The 13,045-nt window shown below is 44.5% G+C and overlaps 1 protein-coding gene across 1 annotated transcript in view; it reads left to right on the top strand.

The window, feature by feature from the left end:
* The window catches only part of NOTCH2 (notch receptor 2), a 133,072-nt gene that overhangs the window by 83,730 nt on the left and 36,297 nt on the right, over positions 1–13,045 (top strand). The window contains exons 17-18 of the mRNA XM_067536366.1: positions 2,606–2,834; positions 8,237–8,438. Of these exons, the coding sequence (XP_067392467.1) occupies positions 2,606–2,834; positions 8,237–8,438 (431 nt within the window). The remainder of the gene's footprint in view (positions 1–2,605; positions 2,835–8,236; positions 8,439–13,045) is intronic.

Here is a 13,045-nt window from a genome sequence, read left to right as displayed (position 1 = left end):
GGGACACCATCAAATTGAGAATCACATCTGTCTGAAAACATTGTACTATTAAAGTGAAAGTAAACTGTTAGATTGCCGGAACTAAAGAAATTAACTATACCATTATATTTTTACCTTGCTGAACGTATCCTTTATAAATGTCAGAGGAACAGAAAAACACTTAATATTTTTCAGGATGATTTGCATTTAAAAGTTCAGGTTTTACAGCTTTATGGTGCTGTATCATAACTGAATTTTCTTAAATTAGCAAACTTTTTTTAAAAAATTGAGTGTCCTTTGAAGAAAGTTTTAACTTTTTGCAGGAATAGCACAAATAAATAGCAAAGTGCTGGCCTGAATTTTGCTAAGTTTATGGGGACACGATTTAAATTTATGAAGGTGGCAGATATGGTTTTAAAGATGTATGGTAGTAATATCCACTCTAGGGAAATTAGTGATTCCCCAGATCCATCTCTCACATGCTGTTACAGAGACATATTTAGCATCTCCTGGTTCAGCCTCTTCTTTTGAATGCCTTCTTCTGAAAAAAGAGGTAGAGAAGAGAGTCAGCATTAGAAATAAAATGTCATTTTGATTTGGCGTACAGATCTTGTAGACTTGTCTACTGGAATGATGGCTTTAGACTGTTAGCTCTATCCTGGTCATGGGCTCCATTACACTTGCATATGCTACTTTTAAAAATGTATTTATCTTGCCCATATTGATAGTTACAAAATTTCTCTCAATTCTTAAGTGTTCTTTCCTATCTTTCCGTAAAGTCAGGAGGTTCATCTAAAATGTATCCTGTTAATTAAAACACACCCAGCAAGGAATTCAGAGAATTTGCAAGCTTCTCCAAATGAACTGTCAGCTGTGACAGTAATGAAAACTTTCCTCCTCTTGGGTCAAGAGTGTCTTTTTCCCCTGAAGCAAGTAATGCATCCAATAATGGAGCCAAAGTGAGGAGCTGAGTCCCTTTAACTTGTTTGTAGATATGCTGGGCAGAGAATGGAAATGTCCAGCTTTCATCTGCAGTCCTAAAGGGCTGGCTGCCATAGGGACAGTCCCTTATAACTGCCAAGAGACTGGCTTTTATGTACTTGTCTCTGCGGAGGTCAGATGAGATTTAAGTGGATGCAAGTGTTCTTTCTTACAATGCAGACTTTAATTATATGAACATATTTCTCAAACAGTAAATCCTTGGATGCACATTTGTATAATCTTTAATTCAGTAATTAAAGCCTGTATCTTAATTCACCTGCACCAGAGGACAGAATAAAAGTTGTACTGAAGTTTAGAATTTCTTCACTTGAGTTTCTAACTGTGCAGCCTTAATTTGGCTTTTCCTTTTTAAAATGTGTATTGTGGTAGTGACTAGAAGCCCCCATTGTAGATCAACTCCCTAATTGTGCTAGGTGCTCTACAAACATAACGAAGATGGTCCTTGCCCCAAAGATCTTCAGTCGAAATCTAAGACAAAAGACAGCAGGTAGATAGAGCCAGGGGAGCAGAAGGAAATAGTGAGACCGTGCAGGTCAGCGTCACAGGCTGTGGTCTCAGCACAACATTACGTTTTTTTCTTAGGAATAATGGCAAAGGAGGGACTTGAAGGAAAATGAGGTAGCTTGGCAAAGGGTTATGGGGAGCTCCTCCCTTATGTGAGGAGGCAGCATGGGAGAAAAAATGAAGGTGCTTGGTTAAAATTTTAAGAAGTGCTGAAGACTGGCATCACTGTGAAGGTGGGAGCAGACATCTCGATAGCATATGAGGGATGAAGGCTTGGCTGGGGGTAGGTCTTGAAGGTGATGACCAGTAGTTTGCTTGCGATGGAAAAGGCTGAGCCAGTGGGAGGGAGACAAATAGAGCTTGGTGAAATGGTCAAAGGAGCTGAGTTAGGAAAATGGTCTTTGCAGTAACAGCATTCTGAATGGCCAGAAGGAGGGCAAGACGGCAACTGTCAAGGCCAGAGAAAAGAATGTTGCAGTGAATGAAGACCTGGAGGATGGTGGGGTGGTGTGTGGGTTGGTCCATGCTCCTGTGGGCAATCCTACCACACCAGACAGCAACATGGGTGATGCTGACTCAAATCTCAGCAGAGGTGTATTCAGAGTCACAGCTGGAAGCCCCCCGAGCTGAATTAGTGCACAGCTGAGCCTTCCTGACAAAGTGGCAGCTGACTTCAGGAAAGCATGTAAACCCATGTGTAAATGCTTTTCTGTAATGGGGGCCTTAAACCATGCCTGGGCAAAGAGGCAGAGGAGCTACCTTAGTTCCGTTGTCTGTTTATAGAGGTTTGGGTTGTGAGCGGGAAGGGTTGAGATTTAGGGTTCATGAAGGGAACAGGACCAGAGATTGGGAGTTGGTTTTGTTTTGGTTGAATGAGAACCCTGTAAAATAAGCCTACATTCTCAGAAGTGTTTTCTTGATCAGAGCCTCTTGTGAAGTTTCACCCCTTTATGGGATAATCCTGTACAAATCAGATTATATCCCTGATATAGATTGGGTCAAACAAGTGTGTAAAAAGGCCCTCGTTTTCTAAATTGTATATACCCCTTTTGCATAAGTGTAGCTGCCCTGCCACAGAATCCATATATCCGTTATAATATGTACTGTGGTGTTGTTGCAGATCCCTGCCAGAATGGAGCTTCGTGCGTGGATGGGGTGAACGCTTTCTCATGCACCTGTCTGCCTGGATTCCAGGGGGATAAGTGTCAGACAGATATAAATGAATGTCTGACTGAACCATGCAAGAATGGAGGCACCTGCACAGACTATGTCAACAGCTACACGTGCAAGTGTCAGGCAGGGTTTGAGGGGACCCACTGCGAGAATGACATTGATGAGTGTACCGAGAGGTAAGAATATGTTTAAATATTGATGGAGGGAGAGAATAGGCACAGAACGCTGTCCAGTGGCTTGAAGGCAGTCCTATTCAGGAGCAACCCTGGAGACCACTGTTTTGCTGCCTAGTGTTATTGGGACATGCTTGAGCCTCAGAGACCAGGGTGTGTACCTAGCATGTGGCTTAGGAGAATGATGTGATCTCCAAAGATACCAGCTCAAACAGAACTATGCTTCTGGGTCTGTGCTCATTGTGCAAGGCCAGGTGGCAATTCCCTAGTTCAGAAGTTTTGGCCCACTGTTACCAGTAAATTGTGTGCCTGGTGTATCTGAGTGTGAACACCACCCCGTTCCATTTTGTGATCAGTTCCTCCTTGACTCTGCTCCGCTGGTGACCCTGTTCCACAGTGACACACACTTCCAGTGCGGTTGCATTTAGTTAATCTTGTCCCTCTTGTGTGCAGTTGGGCAGCATGCGTCCTAGTGTATTAATGGAATTGGCTAAAACTTGAACTGCCCACTTCACATGTTTGAAATACCATGGGCTGCTGGGATGGTTCAAGCAGTCTAGGAAGCAAATGAGTTTACTTTCATAAATGGAGGTTTATGCATAATATTGACAAATTAGATTTTTTTTTTTTTGGTTAGGATTGCTTTATGGGGTAGAATTACTAAATTAGAGGGTAAAAGGAATGCCACAGATGTAAAATAAAGTACTTGTCAGTGTCTCAGTGTAACGTGAAAAATGAATGCAAATTGTCTTGGATAGGAACACTGTTATATGGATGAAAAGTTGAGATTAAACGAATGGTATTGATTAACCCTTTACCAAGCTGTGGGAGGCTACTGGTAGGATACTACAGGCATAGGGGTGGGTGATTATGAGGAGGGAGTTTACCACGCTTGAACTGTGCAGATGGGGATAAAGTGGAAGGCGTTGTCAATATCAAGAAGGACAGAGAAAATACAGATTGACCTAGAGAACTCGGGGTTATTGGCTGAAAATAGTAGAAGCTAATTAAAAAAAACAGGAAATTTTAAGAGCTTATGAAGAGGTAACAAGGAGGTTTGGGACATAACTCCTCAAATACTGTACTTGGAAGGGTGTAAGTGCTAAGGAGAGGAACTGAATAGAACTAACTTGGAGCAATAAGACCAAAATTAAGAGTATTTAAACTGAGGGGGAGAGGAGGATCTTCCTGGTAGTGTATTAGTCAGCAGTTCCCAAGCTTTAGTGGTTCATATACCATCCTTTTAAAAAAAAAAAAAAAAAAAAAAAAAAAACCAAACTTATCTTTGAAGAACCACCTAGAGGTGTTTTGTTTTTCGGCACATTTATTCTGGCTTTTAATAGGTGTAACTCAAGAATTTCCAGACTGTATAGTAAAATAAATGCCTAGGGAAGCCTAAAATGTTCTATAAGGACATTCTTCTCAAGGCTTTCTCTTTGATTCACTGTCAGAAGTCCTGGTACACAATGATGCAACCATTATTATCACAATTAGCCATTATTATTTTTACTTCTCTTTTATGTGATTGAAATTACAAGAAACAATTAATATATATTTGACATATGGACATATTTTGGTATGCCGCTGAACTACACCAATGGCTTGATTTTTGTAACTTGTCTCATTTAAGTTGGAAGTTCCAGCTTATGCGGATTATTATTGGATATGGCCAAAATTCACTTTGCTTCCCTTTTACAAAATTTAAATCAAGAAAAATTGCAAAACATCTGGAATAGCTCTCAGAGAAAATAGAAGAGTGCCGTTAATCAGAAGGGTGTCTTTCCTCACAAAAGATAGTTGCTTTGTCAGGGGAGATATTGTGAACTTCAGCCAAAGATCTGGTCCTGCATTGAGTTCATCTTGTACTTGTTTTTAATGGTGATAAAGGCAGAAAAAGTCTCACATATATACATAGTGCTGAAGGGCATAAAAAAGTTTCAAAGCTCTGCCAAAGCAAAGCGTCTCTCTCCTTCTCAACCAAAAGTCACAGAGCTACACTTTGTTGAATTTGAGTTCGAATGCACCATCACATGATAATCAACTCTTCCTTTCCCTTTGTGAAGAAGCTGTCTGGCAGGGTGTCGTCTTCTATTGAAAATGGGTCCCAGATCCATTTCTCACTTGTTCCACTCTTGGGAGAGTGTTTATTAAACTTGGTGACCAAATTTAGTCAGTTTTCTTGTATGTCAGTAATGAGGTCAGGATGAATTTTTTTGTGAAATCTTTGATGATTGCATCCCATTTTTTTCCTCCTAACTGAAAATAAGCATGAGTTCAATGCTCAGGCTTTAATGAAACATTTACAGCCTGATCCAGAGCAACTTTCAGATTGACAGGCATTTTTTGGCAAATAGTGCCTCGCAAAGAATACAGCAGCAAGTGAACTTAGCATTAGGTGCCAATTGAATTTTTGCCAAAATACCACCAAATTTCCCAGTCAGTGCTCAGGGTCTACCAGAGTACAAGTGCATGTTGCCACTCCACAGCATTAGCTGAGGATCTCACTCAGTTTGTTAAACTTCTTCTACCATTGAACATCTTGATAGAGCTTTACAACAAGAACTCTTCTTTAACTGTTGTTTCTGATTCCAACCTGATTTAAAAAAAAAAGGTAGATGGGGGAATTCAGAGAAAAACATCAAAACTAGTAATAGGTAGGTGAAAGGGATTGATTTTAGGAAAGTTTAAAGGTATCTGCATCTGAAGAAGAGAGCTGATATCTCTCGAAAGCTTATGTCTACAAATATTAAATTTGTTAGTCTTTAAAGTGCCACAGAACTCTCGTTGTCTTTGCGGTATTACATATGTATAACTTAGCGAGGTGACAATAAAAGTGACTCCGTTTACAAAACACAACCAAAACTGTGTACACCTAGGAAGCAGGGGTACTATTGAGAAGCAATAGAATCAAATATAGATGATGAAAATTTAGGCTAAGAGATTTTAACCTTCTTGAATAGAATCATAGAATATTAGAATTGGAAGGGACCTCAGAGGTCATCTAGTCCAACCCCCTGCTCAAAGCAGGACTAACCTCAGCTATATCATCCCAACGAGGGCTTTGTCAAGCCTCAGCTTAAAAACCTCTAAAGATGGAGATTCCACCACCTCCTTAGGTAACCCATTCCAGTGCTTCACCACCCTCCTAGTGAAAAACATTTTCTAATGTCCAACCTAGACCTCCCCAACTGCAACTTGAGACCGTTGCTCCTTGTTCTGTCATCTGCCACCACCGAGATCAGCCTAGCCCCATCCTCCTTGGAACCCCCTTTCAGGTAGTTAAAGACTGCTATCAAATCCCCCCTCATTCTTCTCTTTTGCAGACTAAACAAGCCCAGTTTCCTTAGCCTCTCCTCATAAGTCCTGTGCTCCTGCCCCCTAATCATTTTTGTTGCCCTCCGCTGTACTCTCTCCAACTTGTCTACATCCTTTTTATAGTGGGGGGCCCAAAACTGGACACAATACTCCAAATGTGGCCTCACCAATGCCGAATAGAGGGGAATAATCACTTCCCGCGACCTGCTGGCAATGCTCCTCCTAATGCAGCCCAATATGCTATTAGCCTTCTTGACAACCAGGGCACACTGCTGACTCATATCCAGCTTTTTATCCACTGTTCCCCCCAGGTCCTTTTCTGCAGAACTGCTGCCTAGCTCATCGGTCCCCAGTCTATAGCTGTGCATGGGATTCTTCCTTCCTAAGTGGAGGACTCTGCACTTTTCTTTGTTGAACCTCATTAGATTTCTTTTGGCCCAATCCTCCAGTTTGCTTAGGTCCTCCTGTATCCTATCCCTACCTTCCAGGATATCTACCACTCCCCCCAGCTTAGTGTCATCCGCAAACTTGCTGAGGGTGCAATCTACCCCATCTTCCAGATCATTAATGAAGATGTTGAACAAAACCGGCCCCAGGACCGACCCCTGGGGCACTCCACTTGTGACCGGCTGCCAGCTAGACATGGATAGTTTCTTTAGACAAGCAATGGAATCCCCATTGCTTGGATTATTTAAAACTTCAGAGGCCAGGGCTTTGCTATGAAAATGTAAAGTAGGGGGTCAATCCTGTGTATTCTGGAGTGCATAGCTGGGTGTTGCAGACTCAGGGAGCAAAAAATGATTTGGTGTGCCTGCTCCTCAAAGCACACGTGGTCCTCTGTGCTCTGAGAATCCTGCCTAACAAACTTGTCTTTGATCAGCAATATAGATTGATTTTCAGTCTTGGCATTTATAAACTGTGATCTACATGGAGAGGAGAATTTTGGTAATAATGGGTTCTGTTATCGAACAAAGGGAGAACAAGAGCCAGTTGCTGGAAGCAGAAGCTAGATAAATTCAAACTGGAAATAAGATGCACCTTTTAAAGTGAGGGTAATAATTAACCAGAAACAATTTATCCAGAGATATGGTGCATTCTCCATTACTTGGTCTTTAAATTGAGATTGGGTGTCTCTCTGGAGAGATGCCTCTAGCTCAACCAGAAGTTACAGGTGCAGGAATCACCTTGTCAGAGATGCTGAGGAAAGATTATGGGGAAAGATTAGACGAGCCCTAATAGGCCTTTATTTATCAGGGACCTATCTGCCAATCCTCACAGCTGAGTGTCTGTTCTGCAGCAGCAAGTACTGTACACAGTTGTGGTATGCTGCCATCACGTGGGCATGGGTGCAGGCCACAAGCTGTCCCTGCATCGAACCGTGCAGGGGCAATCCATGCTAACTCCAGCTGACCTGGTTAGTTGGCAGCTAGTGTGGATGGAACCACAAAGGCCCTGGTGGCCAGCAGGGGGCCATGAAGGTCCTTCATGCCCTCTCCTGCCTCATCCTTAAGGCCTTTGAGTGGGTTGAGGGGAAAGGACACATGGGAAATCGGATCAGGTCTGGGAAAGTGATCTAGGCTTTGGTGATAAAAGGATGGACACACTGCGGGAGCACCCGATCTTTACTCAGCTGTAAACTACAACAGTTGCTAGAAGAGAATAATGTCAGTTGACGGTGTAAAATGTCATCGATGCAGTTCCTTGTGGACGTTTGGAAGTACCATGCCCCTTTGTTGGCAATCTCAGCAAGTGAGGTCCCTCCAGGTCATGGTCATGGGGAATGTTTGCACTGTCTCTGCCCAGGCTGTTCCCGTGTCTCTGGAGAACTAGATAACGTCTCCAGGGACTGCCAGTCTGGCTCTATCATAGCACAAAATTCATTTCCAAAGTGTGAAATATGACAGACAAACTGTGGAGTGGACTGACAAAGCCATAGTTGCTGTAGGCCCACCAAAGGATGGAGCAAATGATCCAGTAGGGCTATTTATCTCTCTGTCTGTATGTCCTACACCTACACAGAATCTTTGGCTGTCAGTTAACTTGCATTTTATCCCAGCTGAGTTTTGTTTTAACGTTTCTGTGTTTTGCAGTTCTTGTTTCAATGGAGCCACTTGTTTGGATGGGATCAACTCCTTTTCCTGCCAGTGCCCAGTGGGGTTCACTGGAGCCTTCTGCCTGCTGGAAATTAATGAATGCGATTCACAGCCTTGTTTGAACAAAGGGACTTGCATGGACAGCCTGGGGACCTACCAATGCATCTGTCCCTTGGGTTACACGGGGAAAGACTGTCAAGTAAGTGGCATCGAGCTCGGACTGTTATAGCCGTTATTTCATCTGGTCCATTCCCACTTTGTATTTTCATTTGAGCTGTTGCACAGCAGAAATAGTGTACAGATGATGTAGACAAGGCTAATTGGGTCTAGTGCTTTTTGTAACAAAGCAGATGACCCTGCTAAAACACTGTTCTAATAGGGGCCTATTATGCTTCCAACACTGGGTATTCCACACTGCTTGGATCTGTCCCTTCCAGAAGCCACGCCATGTTCAGCCACAATTTGGGATGGAGGAAGCCACATCTGTCAACCAACGAGGCATGCTCTCTGCAGAGAAGACCGCATCAAAACCCTTCTGGGCTAGTTCTCTGCTCAAACCGGCAGGGGTGTTAGCTCTGAATATAGTGGTGGCTGGGCTTCATTCTAAGTGTAAACTTGCCTTGCTTAAGGTCAGAGTATGTGTTTAAATAAGCTAGGCCCCACTTGGATGGAAACACATCCATCTGGGACATGTAGATCTGGGTAACAAGGCCCACAATTAAATATCCTTTCCTGGTAATGGTGTCCTGGTCTACACTACAAACTTATGTTGGTATAGCTACGTTGCTCAGGGGTGTGGAAAATCCACACCACTAAGGGTATGTCTACACTGCAGACTGAAGTCGATTTACTTTAAATCAACTTTCACCCACCAAATTTTAGAAGTTGCAGGAGCATGATCACACCAAGCTTCTTGTGCTGGGCTCTTGCGTCCCCCCTCGCCACGCTTGTGTCGACATTCAAAGCAGTGCACCATGGGTAGCTATTCCACAGTGCAACTAGCCGCAGAGGCTTTTGGGAAGCTTGTCTTCCTCCCATGATGCAACGTGCTCCCTCCCTTCTTGTCCCAAACAAACTGCAAATGCTTTTTCGTGCCATTTTTCTATGCCGTTGCCTGAGAGACATGGAGCGTGCTCAGTTCTGCACTATCATTGTGAGTATCACAAATACCTCATGGCTTATCCTGCAGTATTTTCAAAGGTGAGACAGGAGCCGCAGCATGGAAAATAGCGATGTTACTGAGGCCGCCCTGCTACAAGCCATAAAGTGAAACAATTCCCATGTGCTGCAGGCTGTCACGCATCATCTTCAGTCTGTGTAGCATTGGTTCTGGCCCCGGGAAACAAGCACAGATTAGTGGAATCACATCGTTATGAAAGTGCGGGATGTTGAGCAGTGGTTGCAGAACTTTCGCATGCAAAAGGCCACTTTCTTTGAACTTTGCACAGAGCAGCCCTGAAGCGCGTGAATACTCGCTTAAGAAATACTTGGTTGAGACCATCTCTGACAGTGAAGAAGCAAGTGGCCATCGCTCTGTGGAAGCTAGCAACCCCAGACTGCTACCGGTCAGTTGGGAATCAACTCGGAGTCGGTAAATCCACTGTTGGAGCTGCTGTGATGCAAGTGTTCAGGGCCATCAATAGGCTTCTGCTAAGAAGGGTAGTGACTTTGGGAAACATGCAGGACATAGTGGATGGGTTTGCCGCAATGGAGTTCCCAAACTGGGGGCGGGGGGCAATAGATGGCACACATATCCCTATCCTAACACCTGACCACCTTGCCACAGAGTACATAAACCGGAAGGGATACTTCTCAATGGTGTTGCAGGCCCTTGTGGATCACAGGGGATGTTTCATAATATCAGTGTGAGGTGGTCTGGAAAGGTGCATGACGCGTGCATCTTTAGGAACTGTTCAATAAGATGCAGACGGGCACTTTCTTCCCTGACCAAAAAGTAAACATTGGGGATGTGGAAATGCCAATAGTGATCCTGGGGGATCCTGCCTACCCCTTGCTCTCTTGGCTAATGAAGCCCTACACCGGGCACCTGGACAGCGAGAAGGAGCGTTTCAATAACTGGCTCAGCAAGTACAGAATGGTAGTAGAATGTACATTTGGCCATTAAAAAGCCAGATGGAGATATCTGCTTGACATTAGTGAAAAGAACATCCCATCAGTTTTATCTGTGTGCTGTGTGCTCCATAATTTGTGTGAAATGAAGGGGGAAAAGTTCCCCCAGGGTTGGGCTATGGAGGTTGATAGGCTGGCTTCAAACTTTGAGCAACCAGATTCCAACGCTATGCTCAGAGCCAGTCGCGGAGCACTTCGGCTTCGGAAAACATTGAAAAACTGGTTTTGCAATGAACTGCAGTAATGTATGTCTGTGATGTGCCTTTATTTCCCATCCTCCACCTTCAGTCCAGTGACCCCCTTCTCTTCTCTCCCAACCCAAGCTATGAATGAATAAAGACAGATGTTTTTTAATGCTACAAAGTTTTGTGACCCGTTTTAATGGGGGGAAAGGAGGATAACTTAACATTGTAAAGTGTCACTATGCAAGCAACTGTGGTTGCGTGCGGTTCTTAAAGGGGCCATCGCGTCTTTCTGCTCGCCTCCACTGGTGTGGAGTGCGGCATGTACTGCATCCTGCTCAGTCTCCTCCTAGACTGCTTGGGAGTGGTTGCTGATAACAAACTGGTAGGCAGTGGAGCGTTTTGGAGGAATTGCAGAGGGAGTCTACCCTGCCATTGCTCTTCCTGGAGCTCTACCAGACGCCTCAGCATGTTGGACTGATCCCTCATAATACGCAACATCTGTTGCGTATCACGCTCCTGCTCCTGTGCGGATCTTCTGTGTTCCATGTCTGTGTCTAGTTTTTCAGACAAGGACATTCTCCAGGCTCTGAGCTCAGTGTCAGCAGCCACGGAGGCATTCATTAGTTTGCTGAACATATCATCCCGTGTTTTTTTCCCCCACTTCCTAATCTGGGAGTCTTTCAGCTGGAGTTCAGCAAGGGGGGCTGACGGCTGAGGTGTCTACTGTAAGATAAGCAAAGCATAAAGTTACCATTGTCAGCTGACCCAAAGTAGTAAAGGAAATGTTAGAATGTAAAAAGTACTCCCCTTCCTGTTCACAAGGCTAAGCCAGACCTGCATTCCATTCTGTACATCTCGGAAGGGTCGGACTGGCGTTACAGACATGGTAAGCAAGGAGCCCTTGCATCTGTTATAGAGAGGCTTCATTAGCACTAAAATCCACAATCCACACTTGAGCAAGGAGAGGGATCAGTGGATTCCCCTGTAACATACCAAAGACCGGTTTGGGAGGAGGTGGGCAGAACAGATTAGAGGACACTGCAGGTGAATTGTAGCGGCAGAAAACATAGGGCAACCAGTGTCCCGACCCATAATGCCCATTGCAATAGTAGTAGGACTCGGAATAGTCTTGGGGAGGCACCCAAGGACCCTGTCCATGGCAGAGGAATAAAATGGAGTGACTGTATTGGTTGGATACTTTAAACTTGCGCCATCTTCCCTAGATGACTATGTGTGATATCAGTCTCCTGAGGGTAACGCAGGTGGAAAGGGAAGATTTGCTACAAGCTCTGAGGTACAGGTCTGGCCCTTATGCTGCTATGCTATGTTCCGCGATGATGCCTTTTAAGAAGCTGGACTGGGGACATAACTGCAAAAAAAAAGTTTTGCCACACATACCAGATGTGCCTTCCCCTACATCTCAATCAGTCCCATTGTCTTGTGTATGGCTGGACTGCTCTGGGATAACGAAACAAGGCCTGACTCTGAGGGAGAATGGATACCCCGCTCTCCTCATCCTCAACCTCCTCGTCTACAGAGTCCTCCTCATTCGTCCTGGACTGGGATTCTTCGGAGATATCGATGTTGCATGGTGGCACAGTGGTGGGGTCACCGTCGAGAATTGCATGCAGCTCCTCGTAAAAGTGTCAAGTTTTGGGTGAGGAGCCAGAACAGCTGTTAGCTTCCCTAGTTTTCTGATAAGCCTGCCTCAGCTCTTTGATCTTAACGTGGCACTGCTGCGCACCTCTGTTGTGCCTCTTCTCCAACATGCTGTGAGATATCTTCTTGTGTATATCTACGTTTATTTTGCTGGCTCGGAACTGAGCCGGAACAGACTCTTTGCCCCACAGACCGATGAGATCCAAGACCTCTGGTCGACTTCAAGCTGGAGCGCATTTGGGCCGTGCAGTCTCCATGAGCTGTTCAGCTACAAAGCTTTCTCCACGCTGTCTAATCCGGAAATGGAAATTCAGCGTTTCCCGGGGCTTGAGGGGAGGAGCTATTTCCTGTTAAGAGGCCACCTTAAAGCAGAGTGTGAATGTGCAGAGCAGTCACAAGAGAGCATTATGGGATACCTCCCGGAGGCCAATGGCATCAATTTACGTTGCGCTTTGCCTACACTGATACAAATTCGACCCATGAAATTCGAATTCAGTGCTATGCCACTTGCAGAAGTGATTTTATTAGGTCGACTTTTACCGCGCTTTAAATCGACGGAACTTACATGCCAGTGAAGACGCATACTTTCGAGGGTTGACATAAGCGGCGTTATGTCGATCTCCATTGCCAGTGTAGACCAGGCCTCAGTGATGTAGTTATACCAACTTAACTCCCGGTGTAGACAATGCTATGTTGATGGAATGGCTTCTCACATTGAGACAATTACTGCATCTTGGGAAGGTTGAGTACCTACCCAACAGGAGATGCTCTCCCATTGGCATAGGTATCATTTTCGCTGCAGCGCTATAATTGTAGACAGGCTGTATGATAA

Source organism: Emydura macquarii, unplaced genomic scaffold (assembly GCF_026122565.2).
Source record: "Emydura macquarii macquarii isolate MOO-44397 ecotype Brisbane River unplaced genomic scaffold, CSIRO-AGI_Emac_v2 contig_3534, whole genome shotgun sequence".
Lineage (NCBI taxonomy): Eukaryota > Metazoa > Chordata > Testudines > Chelidae > Emydura > Emydura macquarii.
The sequence above is the reverse complement of the archived record's forward strand: the minus strand, read 5'-3'. Positions and strand labels throughout refer to the sequence as shown.